This window comes from Ipomoea nil, unplaced genomic scaffold (assembly GCF_001879475.1).
Source record: "Ipomoea nil cultivar Tokyo-kokei standard unplaced genomic scaffold, Asagao_1.1 scaffold2845, whole genome shotgun sequence".
NCBI lineage: Eukaryota > Viridiplantae > Streptophyta > Magnoliopsida > Solanales > Convolvulaceae > Ipomoea > Ipomoea nil.
In genome coordinates, this window is record NW_017619273.1 from 6,505,890 (window position 1) to 6,521,517 (window position 15,628).

Sequence of the window (15,628 nt, forward strand, 5' to 3'; positions counted from 1 at the left end):
ACTGTTCCTTGTGTGTGCGTATATATATATATATATATATATATATATATATATATAACTTAGTTCCTATGCGGTTGTGTAGTTAAATTTGAGCTATTGATCTTGTCTAAATCAACGTCCAGGATTAACAGTGATTAAAAAAATGTGTAGTGACAATTTGGTCTTTTTGCATCTAGGTCAAATTTAAGGTGCGTGGTTTTCCTTTTCTAAGCAAGGTGCGTGGTTTTTGTACTGTGTCGCTTAAGGTGCGTCAGGTGTTGAAAACTTAAGTGCGTCGATCTAAAGTTTTAGGTGTGTGGTTTTCCTTCTTAAGGTGCGTGGTTTGTGTGCTTAAGGTGCGTCAGTTGTTGAAACTTAAGGTGCATCGCCTAAAGCTTTTGGTGCGTGGTTTTCCTTCTTAAGGTGCGTCAGTTGTTGAAACTTAAGGTGTGCCATTTTAAAATTTTAGGTGCCTGGTTTGTGTTCTTAAGGTGTTTTGTTTCTGTGCTTAAGATGCGTGATTTGTGTACTTAAGATGCGTCTTTTTGTGTTAACCGCACAAGCGCACGGAAAGTTATATTTGCACCTGATCCACTCCGATCTCTATATAACATGTAAAATAGTACCGGAGTAATATACTTTGTACTTTGAGGTATACCTAACGACAAATTATTGTGTGGACCATGGTCTACATAATGTTGCGTGAATAATAACAAAAAATACATTTTTAATATGCTAAGTATATTATTCGTATACTGGATGTACATTATATAAAATAATGTACTTTTAAAAATATATATAATATACATTTTTAATATACTAAAAGTACATTATTTATGTATTTAATGCACATTATTTAATAGTATGATTCATACATTTGTGTTTACCATAATAATGATTGATACCTAACAATATACTTAATTGGATGTACTATTATTAATGTAATGTATGGTTCTCTTGCCCACACGTGAACTTTGTAGTGTATGATTCTCTATGTTCACACCTGAATGACTAATCTTAATAGATTACTTGAAAATTTGAGGCATTTAATATCAATAGTACTGTAAAAAAATTAGATAGATAGAAATAAAATTGGCTGTGGTGATAACACATTGGCCTTGTTTAATTTGGTAATTATAGTGGACAGTGATTACTGAATAGCAGATTGTGTTAATAATTTTGATAAGCATTAGGGACTTGTAAAGAAATATTTAGTAAAATAAACTATTTACCATTAGTAATTACATGTAAAAAGGACATTCGTAGTAGTGATGATGATGATGATATCAAATTAATATTTTTATGGGCAAAACATTAAATAGTAGGATAGATACTAAGGCATGTCTAATTTTAATTGATTACTTGAAAAATCTAATTCTAGCATTTAATATCAAGTTATCAATTTTTTTTTTTTTTTTTTTTTTTTTTTTTTTTTTTGGGTGAACTTAAGGTTTTCTACAGTTGAACACATTGACTAATTAATCCCTCGCGGAATTATAGACACCTCTAATGTATAGGACAACTGACTTAGAACTTTAAGATTATACTGCTCCATACCCAAAGCCAAGCTAAGGATCGAAGTCATCGAACACTTATCAACTTAACACAACGATGCATGGGTCAAAATAAGCATAAAGGACAATTATGATTTATGAATGATGGGGATATTAGGTATGGGCTAAGGACTTAATGGGCTGACGTGTTGGGTCGTGGATGGACCGATTTGGAAGCAACCGAGGGGAAGCGTGGCTGCCGGGGAGGTGGCCGGCGCTGGCCAGCGCCGGTGGCCGGAGGAAGGCGCCGGCCCCAGCCGGCGATGGTGCACGGGGACGGCAACAGGAGTCGGTGGCCGGATGAAGGGGCTGGCCGGGGCATTGGCCCCAGCCGGCGATGGCGCGCCCAGCGCGCGGGCCTAGCTCCCCCCGCCCGGGGACGGCAACAACTGCCGGCACACTCGTGCGGGGCGGGTCCGCGAGGTCGCGGTGCGCACGTGGTGCGGACGGTGTGGCGAGGCGTATGTGCTGTGTACGTGCGACGATGAATGGGGGAAGTGGCGGGCATTGCGGGGATTACGTGGGACATGCGGACGACACGACAAGCTATAAATAGGGCCCCCAGATTCATAGCAAAGGGCAAGAGAGACACGACAAGCACTACGGTCTAGCGGTCTTGATCTCATTTTCCCAACCTCATCACCTGTGTTCAATCGTTTTTTGTATTTGGGTCGACATTCCGGCCTTGTACCTTGGGCTTTGTGTGTATTATTTTGGGCCTAGCGCCCCGAGTAATAAAGTTATTACTTTCCCACCCTGTTCTATATGTTTATACCCGGTTTATGGTGGACCGGTCCCGATAAATCCATCAATGAACAACCAAGACGAAATAGCCTAGTCGGCAAACTTCATCTTGTGACCCTAGTCGACAATGGACTATAAGGAGGTAAACCAGCTTAATTAGGATGCCCATAGCTAACCGGCTCACACCAAGAAGACCAATAGGCCATCCCGGTTAAAAGTCAAACTTGTGACATTGTGGTTACAGATAAGCCGTTCTCATTAAAAGTCAAACTTGTAAGATTTATGATTATCAAGTAATCAATTTGACCAACTTGACTCGGCTTGTCCAAAATAGAAATTTATGTTGGGTAATATGGTTGAAAATTCCCAAAAATAATAATAATCCTACGGAGAGATTAATATTATATGGGAAAACAGAAAATTGGGAAGGAAAAAGGTTGAGTGTTTGGGTAGGGATTTAGCACGAGTTCGAACACGAAGTTCTTTTCCTTAAAACCTTATTTGCTACCTCCCACAAGTGCTAGGAGCGTTGTAGCCTAGGTTTCCCAGGATAAAACGTGCTACGATTCCTTGTTTAAGCACCTAAACAAGGAACCCGGCAAACAAAGCACAGTATGAACACTGTTGGCAAAAGAAGAGAGTAGAAGCAGAAGTTTTGAAGCTGAAAGCTACTGGAATTCCTTAGTTTCGTGTACTGTGTGTAAAAAAATGCTACTGCTTCTACCTCTCTTTATATAGGGATGTTGGAGTGATAGCATTCAACATGGCCATTAAATTGGTGTTAAAACCAATTGTGTAACACCTGTAACGATCACCACTAAGTAGGATTAAACTCAGAATTTAAAAATTGGAATTAAAACAGTATTAATTCCGTAACAGATGAGTTTAATCTTCTGCACTTTCGGGTTTCAGACCGTTGGGTTGCAGGTTCACACGAGAGCACACGGACCAGGCAACACGAGAGTACATCTCTCGTGTGCACTACTCTCGTGGTCACAGATGCACGAGAGTTGTGCTCTCGGTGCACCACAACCTCTCGTGCTACACACGTCAGTAGGTGTTCTCGGTTCGGTTCTGGCCGAACCAAGTGACTATACCAGATGGAAAATGATACCGAAGTTAGGCATAACTTAGCCCGCAAGGCCAGCCCATTTCCGGACGACATTCGTGCCCGCAGGTGCCGGCGCACGCGAGCTCGGGCTTGATTTCAAGCCTTTTTGTTGTCCTCTAGTTGGATTTTGATTTGCACCCCCCCCCCCCCCCCCCCCCCGCGCGCGCGAGAGAGCCTCTATGCTATACAATTCTACAAGCTTGAAAAGGGCTCATGTATATAAGGAGGGCAAATCTTGTTTCCAAACCAATGTGGGACAAAGTCCTACATTTTCCTTCATTTCCCAACTTAAATGGGTCTACTTTGAGAATCAATATCTCATTCACCCATTATCCGTTTTGAGCGTACAATATATCAATCTCTTCGTCTTACTACGAAGAATCCGAATCCACTTTGACCCGACCCAAATCGGAAGTGGACCCCCACTGATAATTGTACCACAAAATAGCCACTTAATATGCCATTTTATGCCATTTTAAGCTAATTTTTCCAACAATCCCCCACATGAATGAAAATTGATTTTCGGGGGTAGTTTTAAAACGGAAACAACTGTGTTCAACGGTCGATCCCTGCATAGGATAGGTAGGGTCACACCCTTTGAACCTTCCCTCGTGAAGATACATTTACTCTACTGACTGTACGGTAGAACGCGATGTCTTTGAACCGACTGCCGTTTGTGTAGACGATGACATATCTCACACAGGAACCTCCCAACCATGCTTTGTTCTCATGATTGTGCCCATTTTGGTCGTGGGTCACCATTCCTGGTTCTGCAAGAGTTTGTGAAGAGTTGTGCCCGTCAATTCTCCTTTGAAGCGACCCTCACTTCTCTCTCACATAGGTGATTCTTTCCCGAGTATCCCGCATACTCACATATGTCAACCGACATTCGAATCACTAAAGCATTTAACATGCTAACCTTTTGCGGGAGCCACTGTTTCTAACGAGGAGTGGTAGGGAATCCGAGACCCCCACAGTGACACGCTCCGTTCCATAATTTAGTTGTCCCATTGAACCTAGGTGCCAGCTAGGTTGGGTGTCCACTATAGAACTTTATACCAAGGGCTTTAGACCCATTCCTCGTCTCAACTTCTCCACAGCTACTCTACATAACCCTTTGGTTAGCGGATCCGCTATATTGTCTTCTGACTTTACGTAGTCAATCGAGACAACACCAGTTGTGAGAAGTTGTCTAATGGTATTATGTCTACGACGCACATGTCTAGACTTACCATTATACATGTGATTCTGTACTCTCCCAATTGCAGCTTGACTATCACAATGCACACACATTGGAGGTACAGGTCTTTCCCAATTAGGAATATCCTCTAAAAAATGGCGTAGCCATTCAGCCTCTTCACAACATTTGTCCAAGGCTATCAGCTCAGATTCCATCGTGGATCTAGCTATCACGGTCTGTTTAGAGGATTTCCATGCAACGGCTGCACCGGCTAGTGTAAACACGTAGCCACTTGTGGACTTGGAGTCCTTAATATTGGATATCCAGCTAGCGTCGCTATACCCTTCAAGTACAGCAGGATATCTCCCATAGTGCAGTCCAAGATCACGAGTATACCTCAAGTATCTCATAACCTTTACTATTGCCTTCCAGTGCATGGCACCGGGGTTACTCGTATATCTACTGAGTTTACTAACCGCATAGGCAATATCCGGCCTAGTACAGCTCATAAGATACATCAAACTACCAATGACCCGAGCATATTCCACTTGTGAAATACCTTCTCCGTGGTTCTTGGTTAGATGAATATTTGTATCAAATGGTGTCCTAGCCACTTGACTATCATCCTTGTTAAATCTCTCAAGGATTTTGTCAATATAATGTGATTGGCTCAACACGAGACCATCAAGTCTTCTAATGATTCTAATCCCGAGGATTAAATCAGCCAAACCCATATCCTTCATGTCAAATCTCGTATTTAACATGTTTTTGGTAGACTTGATCATTCGATCATTACTACCAACGATGAGAATATCATCGACATATAAACAAAGGATGACGTAGCCGTCTATCGTTTCCTTAACGTAGACGCATTTGTCACTTTCGTTTATTTTAAACCCGTTCGTTAACATCGCATGGTCAAACTTCTCGTGCCACTGCTTAGGCGCTTGTTTTAAACCATAGAGCGATTTAACCAACTTACACACTTTCCTCTCTTGGCCCGGAACCACGAACCCTTCGGGTTGTTCCATATAGATTTCCTCATCTAATTCGCCATTTAGGAAAGCGGTTTTCACATCCATTTGATGAACTTCCAAGTTCCGCAGTGCGGCTATGGCAAGTATCATCCTTATGGAGTTTATTCTCGTCACGGGAGAATACGTGTCGAAGTAATCGAGGCCCTCGCGTTGCCTGTAACCCTTGATTACAAGCCTAGCCTTATACTTCTCGATGGAACCGTCCGGTTTCATCTTCCTTTTAAAGACCCACTTGGATCCTAAGGGTTTACTACCCGGAGGAAGATCAACCAGTTCCCAAGTGTGATTCTGTAGAATAGAATCCACTTCACTTTTTATAGCCTCTTTCCACATTGGTCCTTCCGTAGAAGTCACGGCTTCTCCGTACGTTCGAGGCTCGTTTTCTATCAAACAAGATAGAAAATCGGGTTCATTTTCTAATAAACAAGTTAGAGTACTCGAATCGTACTCCAACAAGTAAGTTAGAAAATCAGGACCGAATGATTTTCCAACTCTCGCCCGCTTACTGCGTCTTGGCTCGAGCTCGGGTTCTCTCTCGGATTCCCCACTATCATTATCCATAGCTTCGTCAAATGTTCGTTTTGACGAACTTGGTCCCTCATTGGACCTACAAGGAAATACATTTTCAAAGAAAGATGCATTCCTTGATTCTATTATCGTGTTCTCGTGTACGTCCGGATTATGGGACTCGTGTACTAAGAACCGATAAGCACTACTATTATGTGCATAGCCAATAAAGATACAGTCTACTGTCTTAGGACCTATCTTTACTTTCTTAGGTGTTGGCACCAAAACTTTGGCAAAACACCCCCACACTTTCAGGTACTGGTAGGAAGGTTTCCTACCGTTCCACAGCTCATAAGGAGTCTTATCGAGCTTCTTGTGGGGTACCTTATTTAAAAGGTAATTACTTGTCAAAATAGCCTCACCCCACGCGTCTTGAGGTAGGCCCGAACTTATAAGCATCGCATTCATTATATCTTTCAATGTACGATTCTTTCGTTCGGCAACACCGTTCGATTGAGGTGAGTAAGGTGCAGTACGCTCGTGTATTATACCTACACTCGCACAGAAGTCACCAATAGGTGCTTCGTACTCACCACCTCGATCGCTTCTAACTTTCTTAATCTTACGATTAAGTTGGTTTTCAACTTCATTCTTATAAAGAATGAATTTTTCCAAGGCTTCGTCTTTGCTTTTAAGCAAATACACATAGCAATAACGTGTGCTATCATCGATAAACATGATAAAATATTTATTACCACCTCTCGTTTGTATCGATCTAAAATCGCACAAATCACTATGGATTAATTCTAGTGGTTCAGTTTCCCTTTCAACCGATTTGAAAGGTGCTTTTGTTAATTTTGCCTCAACACAAATTTCACATTTGTTATTTGTGTTAATTTGAAAATTAGGAATATGGTCCATGTTAATTAATCTACGTATAGAATTATAATTAACGTGACCTAGTCTACCATGCCACAAATTGAAAGACTCAAGCAAGTAAACGAAATTAACTTTGCTTTTATTCATGATAATAGGCATTACATTGAGCTTAAAAAGCCCATCAGTTACATAACATTTGCCTACAAACATTCCTAACTTAGACAAAACAACCTTGTCTGACTCGAACACCATGCGAAAGCCATGCTTGTTCAACAGTGAGCCAGACACCAGATTCTTCCTCAGCTCTGGAACATACAGCACGTTGTTCAACGTCAGTTCCTTCCCGGAAGTCATCTTCAGAACCACCTTGCCCACGCCTTCCACAACAGACTGAGTAGAGTTTCCCATCCAAACCTTCTCGCCCTCAACGGTCTCAAAGGTATTGAACATCTCTCGGTTGCAACACAAATGCCTTGTTGCACCAGTGTCGATGAACCACTCTCGTGGGTTAGAGTCCACGAGGTTCACCTCGGTCACCATAGCCGAAAGGCTAATCTCGACCTCCTTCTGATTGCTTTCCTCAACCATGTTGGCTTCAGAACTCTTGTTCTTCTTCTTTGGAACTTTGCACTCAGAGGACTTGTGGCCAGTCTTGCCACAATTGAAGCATTTTCCATGAAATTTCTTCTTGGTAATGCCTCCTTTCGGACCTAGCTTTTGCTTGTCCTTCTTGTTCTTCTTGGAGTTTTTAGCATGCTCCACAACATTGGCTTTAGCACCAATAGTGACAGAATTTCTTCCATCATTCGTCCTGTTCCCCTCCTCAATTCGGAGTCGCTGGATCAGGTCCTCCAAGTTCATTTCCTTTCGCTTATGCTTAAGGTAATTCTTGAAGTCCTTCCACCCTGGAGGCAGCAAGTGGATAACAGATCCCACTAGGAAGGCTTCACTCAACGTCATGCCTTCGTCACGGATTTCATCAAAGATTAGTTGTAAATCTTCAACCTGACTTAGCACGGTTTTGGAATCAACCATTTTGAAGTCAAGGAATCGGCCAACCACAAATTTCTTTGCGCCGGCATCCTCACTTCGGTATTTATGATCCAAAGCTTCCCACAGCGCTTTCGCTGTGCCAATCTTGCGATATACATCGTATAACGCATCACATAATCCATTTAGGATGTAGTTTCGGCATAGGAAGTCCGAATCCTTCCAATAGCCAACTGCCATCACGGATTGGGCATCCTGTTCCCTTAGTTCGGGAACCTTCTTGGTCAAAAATCTTGCCAAGCCGAGAGTTGCTATGTAGAACAACATTTTCTGTTGCCACCTTTTGAAATTCGATCCAATACCGGTGAATTTCTCCGGTCTTTCGGCCGAACCACTCGGTACCGTAGGTACCCGAGTCATGGGAATATATCCCTCGGTGCTCCCACCATCTTGTGAACCAACGTTCACTGGTGTAGCCTGGGAATTAGCAACATTATTTCCATTCCCACCATTGTTGTTCTCAACAACATTCTCCTCCCCGAGAGCTGGCAAAACTGGATTCTCCATTTCTTCTAGGAAATTAGAGATAAACAACCAACGGGAAACGGATAAGGTTTTAAGATTGTTGGGTAATATGGTTGAAAATTCCCAAAAATAATAATAATCCTACGGAGAGATTAATATTATATGGGAAAACAGAAAATTGGGAAGGAAAAAGGTTGAGTGTTTGGGTAGGGATTTAGCACGAGTTCGAACACGAAGTTCTTTTCCTTAAAACCTTATTTGCTACCTCCCACAAGTGCTAGGAGCGTTGTAGCCTAGGTTTCCCAGGATAAAACGTGCTACGATTCCTTGTTTAAGCACCTAAACAAGGAACCCGGCAAACAAAGCACAGTATGAACACTGTTGGCAAAAGAAGAGAGTAGAAGCAGAAGTTTTGAAGCTGAAAGCTACTGGAATTCCTTAGTTTCGTGTACTGTGTGTAAAAAAATGCTACTGCTTCTACCTCTCTTTATATAGGGATGTTGGAGTGATAGCATTCAACATGGCCATTAAATTGGTGTTAAAACCAATTGTGTAACACCTGTAACGATCACCACTAAGTAGGATTAAACTCAGAATTTAAAAATTGGAATTAAAACAGTATTAATTCCGTAACAGATGAGTTTAATCTTCTGCACTTTCGGGTTTCAGACCGTTGGGTTGCAGGTTCACACGAGAGCACACGGACCAGGCAACACGAGAGTACATCTCTCGTGTGCACTGTGGTGCAACCCGAGAGTGCACTACTCTCGTGGTCATAGATGCACGAGAGTTGTGCTCTCGGTGCACCACAACCTCTCGTGCTACACACGAGAGTAGGTGCACCGAAGTTAGGCATAACTTAGCCCGCAAGGCCAGCCCATTTCCGGACGACATTCGTGCCCGCAGGTGCCGGCGCACGCGAGCTCGGGCTTGATTTCAAGCCTTTTTGTTGTCCTCTAGTTGGATTTTGATTTGCACCCCCCCTCCCCCCGCGCGAGAGAGCCTCTATGCTATACAATTCTACAAGCTTGAAAAGAGCTCATGTATATAAGGGGGGCAAATCTTGTTTCCAAACCAATGTGGGACAAAGTCCTACATTTTCCTTCATTTCCCAACTTAAATGGGTCTACTTTGAGAATCAATATCTCATTCACCCATTATCCGTTTTGAGCGTACAATATATCAATCTCTTCGTCTTACTACGAAGAATCCGAATCCACTTTGACCCGACCCAAATCGGAAGTGGACCCCCACTGATAATTGTACCACAAAATAGCCACTTAATATGCCATTTTAAGCTAATTTTTCCAACAATTTATACTAAACTTACCAAAACATGACTCCCGATGCAAGAGATAGGCGAACAAAGCCCATGAGATTCTCAAAGGCTTTCCAAGAGAATCCATTCCAAGTATTACCACAAGCCCCGGAAACAACGTAGACGAAGTGCGCCACCGCCATGAACCCCCACGTGGTGTTGAGTATCACCGCTGCGCCCGGTAGCCCCCACCGCAACTTCAACATTAATAGCCAGCTGAATAAGGCATGCCCAACCAAAGCCACGGCCGTGATACTCGTCGTCACATAGACCTTGCTCTGTGATTGTAAGAACTTTTGGATCGGAAAAGTAAATGCGTAGGCGAATAGTTGCGGAATCATCCACCGGGCAAACTTGCCAACGGCTTCGGAAATGGCTAGATTCAGACGAACAAGTTTGAGAATTGGGGTGGAGAAGATGCGTATTGCTATGAGGGGTATGGCTGTAACGCCGAGAATAATCCATGATCTTTGCATGTAAACCCCTAGCATTTCGGATTTCTTTGCTCCAACTGCTTGTCCACAAAGTGTTTCTAGTCCACTTCCCATTCCATACTGCAAACAAGCAAAATATGTACAATTGTGATATTTTATGATTTCGTTTAAAGCAATTTAAGTTGAAAATATTTCATTCTTTCACAACTAGTATAGTAGAAGAAATGACAATTTTTACTACATATTATGTAAGTAATATGATCGAATTCCGATGTACCGAAAGAATGCATATTTTATGTGTTCTTACTACATACTACGTAAGTAATATGATCGAATTCGATCTACTAGAAAGAATGTGTATTGTAGTATCTTTTTTCAACTTTACAATGTAGTATCTGTTCATATATACTTTCTCAACCTATGAAGCACAAAGAGTCAAAGCCCCACACTGAGATTCGAACCTGAGACCTCTCAGGTGTTTAATAGTTCAATTGCACATTTTTTAAAATGACTTCTGAAAAATGTTTTCTGAGTTTTCAGTGTGGATGCAATAAGAAAATCCATATTTTCCGTTGACTGGGGAAAATGAAGCCATTTTGGTGGAAAATGACTTCCTCCAAAATTTGGAGGAAATCATTTTCCGCCAAAATGTTTAAACATACAATTCTACTCATTTTTCCAGAAAATAAACTAAAACATCAAATTTTTCAAAATGCAACCAAACACCGGAAAGAAAAATGTTTTCTGGAAAATAACTCATTTTCCAGAAGTTATTTCCATGCTTTCCAAACTGACCCTAAATTGAGCAACACAATTTCACAAAAATGATAGGTTTTTCCAACATGTTTTTAATATTCTCAAAACATTAACACTACTCTTAGTTAGGTTAGGTAAAAAACTAGACATGACAAAGCTATGAAGACGTGCTTCGTGCCTAGCTTCGTCATTTCTAACGTTTTCTTCACCAACCTAATAATGAGTAATGCATCTATTAATGTTTGAGGAAAATTGTCAAAGTAATTATGACAACAATTTAATTAAGTTATACCCACATAACTTTAGACTAAGGGTGTGTTTGGTTCGCACATGCGAATTAGAATCGGAATGAGAATTAAATACTTGGTAGTGATAATGAGTTTTGGTGAAAGTATTTTGAATGTTTGATAGTATGGTAGAATTGGAATGATTACCAATATTGATATTTGGTTATGTATGATCTAATGATCCTATAATGAGAAGAAAGGTTTAAAACATACAAAAACAAAAAATCAAGGCAATTGATCATAATATAATGACATCCGAAGCACCAATATGAACAAAAAAATCAAAACAAAAATCTAAAAGTACTAATCCAAATTAAAAAAATTAGATTACCAATAAGATGGAACGATATTCGTATTTTGCTTGGGGGAATGGGTTTTTAGTCGAAGGGGTAATCAAATCCCATATTTATGTTTGAAAAAGTTGTCAACCAAACACTAATTATGATTTTGACCTAATGTGTAAACCCATGAACCAAACACACCCTAAGTCTCTCTTTTTTTTTTTTTTTTTTGAATCATATTATGCCTATACATCATGTATTGCATGTCATAAAATATTGTTTATTTAATAATATTTTTAATATAGTTCTTCAATATATAAATAAATATTACATATTAATATTAAATTAAATATTACAAAAATTTCAACTATAAATTATTTGAATTAAATTTTGTTAACCAAAACCAACACATAATATGGTGCATATGGAGTATTTCTTCTAAAAATAGTTTTAATAAACTTAAATTAAGAAAAAAAAAAACGCGAGTTACTTTTACATGATCTGATCATAATTAATGTAGAAATATTTGTGCATGCATTAATCAATATCTAGAGTTTGTGCAATAATTATTTTTTTTTATTACTCCAAAATTTTTAATTTTTTTTTTTTATTTTTTGTAATACTATAGATAGATATGATAGACGTGGCCAAGACTTTTACAAATTTGACAAAAAATTTAGTTTTGTAAATAAGTATTTAAAATTATGAATGCACACCAATTATTTTTTAAAATTATTAGATCAATAAAATAACCTGTATTGTATGGTATGTACATATAAAAAAAAAAAAAAAAAGGAGGAAAATTGTGAACTAATAAGATTGGTGAATAATGGATGTATATATATACCACGATGCCGAAGGCAAAGCCACCAATAATATTGTTGTCGACAGAGACAACTGCAAGTTGAATGTTTCCGACATGACCGGCAAACATCTGACTGATGGCAATGATGGAGTATTGGAAAACAAGATTGAATATGGCTGGAACGGCAAGATACCATAGCTTCTTGGATTCCCTCATGAATTCCTTCAATTTCTTGATTTGCTGGATGTCACTTGCATCTGAATCGAATCTACTCATTTTCTGTATACTTTGGGAATAGTATGTGTTTTCTCAATTGATTATTTAATGGGGGTTTTCATGAGTAAGCTAGCCTATATATAAGTCCTAATCCTTATTAGAGGAGGTTTAAGGTAGAAGCGTTGACTCTTTTATCCTTCTGGTGTCAGGGATGCATCTAGACTCTAGACTCTAGAGGGGGCAAAGAGGGCAGTTGTCCCCCTTCACCCCTTATATATATATATATATATTTGATATTATGAATTATGAATTATTCTTATTTTATTTATTTAGATGTGTTATTTGATTGAATGTTGAAAATAGCCTTATTAAAATTGTCAAACTTGCAGTCTGATACTATTTTTTTGTGTGCCCGCCTAGTGCCGCCTAGATTCTGCCTAGGTGCTATCCGAGCTCTCGACTAGCGTCTAGCGCCTAGTGCAACCATGGTTACATGTTTCTTGAATAGTATGTATATTATTAAGCCCATATTTGCCGACTAACAGTTTAATTATACCATCATGAGTTGCCAATACATGAGTTTCTAAATTAGCTGTATTCAACTGGCTGTGGATCAGCTTCCCATTTCTTTATCCTGTCCCCAGCAAGCAAAGCCTACATTTAAGCATTAACCAAACCTTATATGACTGTATAATGAGAATTGATAAATCAGAAGCTTATATTTCAATAATTGTGTTGGATAGAACCCGATGATGGGTCAAGTCCAGTAATTGGTGGCTAGGGGATTGTTGGGTGGAGGCAGGTGAAAGATCAAGTCCAGCACACTGCCTCTCAAAAATGTGGTGACGGTATATAAGAAAATAAAGTTACGCCTTTTACTGTGAGTTATAGCTTTTGGTGTAGTAGTTAGGACTTGAATCCTTACAAATTGTAGCTGTTTAAATAATTGTACCTCTTTGTTCCAGTTAGTTCTGAGGACCATAACTATGAGAACAATGGTTTGAACTACAGTCCCTGCTATCATTCCATACCAAATACCCTACAATCATTCACAATAAGCTTTCAGAGCTTACTTATTTATCATTAACTTACACCAGTACAAAAATAAACATAGAATACTGACTTTTAGCAACTGTTCTAAAAAGAATAGTGGCGTATTCTTTTTAAAAAAAAAAACACGCCGTGGTAATTTCATAAATATGTTAATAAAACGCGTTTACTTTCTGCAACTGTTCCTTCAAGAAACAGTCTCGGAAAGTAAATATTAAAAAATTTAAAAAGATTAGGCTTTCGCAACTGTACATGAGTACATCCACGACTGTTGTACAACAGTTGCGAAAAGCCCTTCACAATAGTAGCAGATGTGCAGTTCTGTAGTAGTGATTATAACTTATAACGTATGGTAGAAGAAATGCATATATACCTTGACACCCTTGTTAAAGACAAAGCCTAATAGCAGACCAATGGGAATACCCACCAAGTAGTAGCATACAATGTTCACATATGCTACATAGCTTTGCCACCCTGCTCCAATGGCTACCCCTGCACATTCAGTGTTGGAATCAATTCCAAAATATTAATTTCATCAAGATTATTGGGAGAGAGAAGAATTTTATGCAAACCAGAGAGTGTTGGCTGAAGGCTGTTAAGGGCAATGGTGAATCCTAACAATGGTATGAGATCATATACTAGCTTCTGTACTGACGAGCTTTTCGAAAACAATGGCGGATACCGGCTTCTGAAGAGAATCGGAATGAGTCCGAGGATGATTCCGGTGAATAACGATGTAGCTGTTGCCACAACTACAGAAAATTTTGCTGTCCGAGGATGTCCGGCTCCGAGCTCATTCGACACCCTCACGCTGCACACATTCATTCCATAATTGAGCATTATATGTGTTTTTAAATCCTAAAATCATGGTCTGGTGTTATAGATGCTTAAATACAATTTCAAGGAATTGTAATTTTAATCAAATTTTATTTCCAACATTTTGTCTAATAATATGACATGTGATATATAATAAGTTTTATAGTTTTGTGAATTAGAAGAGATGTCAAACAGGCCGACTCGCAATCATTATATATCATGTATCATGGTCCATATTACAAGATAGACCACCGACATAGGTTTATTTTTAATAAGGATAAGGGTCAAATAAACCCTTAAACTATTTATTATAGTACAATTAAACACTCGAACTCAAAAAAGGTTTAATTAGATACTTGAACTTAGAAAAAGTACAAATAACCCATTTGACTTTTTTTTTGCATATAACCTCCAAGTTAAAGGTGATTGGAATGTTACATCAAAATATTTTGATGACTTGGATGCCCAAATCACATAATAATAAATATTTTAATTGTAATTTTGAGAAAATCATTGTTTTGGTCCCTTAATTGTTTTGCAATTGTCTATTTAGTCCTTAATTTTCAATTTGAATGAATGTGGTTCTACAATTGTTTTAAATTTCGTTAATTAAATACTCTTGGCACTATTTCATCACTCAGTCATTAGTTGCCCATATTTGAGTCGGCATTTTAGGCTTTTCTCGTTACCCCATTTTATCACCTTCATTGTTAGTCCCGTCAAGTGGCTCCTTGCTGTTGAAGAAGCAATATAATAACATCGAGTTCCATCATCATCTTTGTTGGTTTTACAACCACAAGATAGTTGGACAGCACGCCAACACAATCGTAAAATAATCAAGAGAGAAATTGAGGCAGTAAGATGGAGACGTTAATGCTAGAGAACTGAAAACTGAATCCCTTTCAATGTGTCCCCGGAGGGGTAATTATACAAGGCTTACATGTTTTGGGAAAGGAAAGAGAGAGATTAACAAAGTTGATCTTAAGAAAGTTTCCTAAGCTATCAAATTTCTTTCCTAATGATGAAAAGGGAATTCTCGCCCAAATTCGAAAGAAACCTTTGAGAAATATCTTTCCCCGCCTTAGGGTCCAGCACTCTATCTGCCATGCTAACCCCTACTACCTACGAAATAGGTAGGCGACCGGAGTTTGCCTGGTTTC

At 39.3% G+C, this 15,628-nt stretch overlaps 1 protein-coding gene across 3 annotated transcripts in view; it reads right to left on the minus strand.

Annotated features, from left to right (window-relative positions):
• The window catches only part of LOC109160144 (protein DETOXIFICATION 29), a 38,145-nt gene that overhangs the window by 3,347 nt on the left and 19,170 nt on the right, over positions 1-15,628 (minus strand). Inside the window, exons 5-8 of one of the 3 annotated variants that reach the window (XM_019308331.1) lie at positions 14,225-14,463; positions 14,026-14,144; positions 13,555-13,641; positions 13,187-13,256 (exon numbers count right to left, since the gene is read on the minus strand). In XM_019308331.1, the coding sequence (XP_019163876.1) occupies positions 13,191-13,256; positions 13,555-13,641; positions 14,026-14,144; positions 14,225-14,463 (511 nt within the window). In that variant the 3' untranslated portion in view covers positions 13,187-13,190. Of the gene's footprint in view, positions 1-13,186; positions 13,257-13,554; positions 13,642-13,991; positions 14,145-14,224; positions 14,464-15,628 lie in introns of those variants that run through there. The other 2 variants (XM_019308330.1, XM_019308333.1) reach the window with 2 other exon arrangements.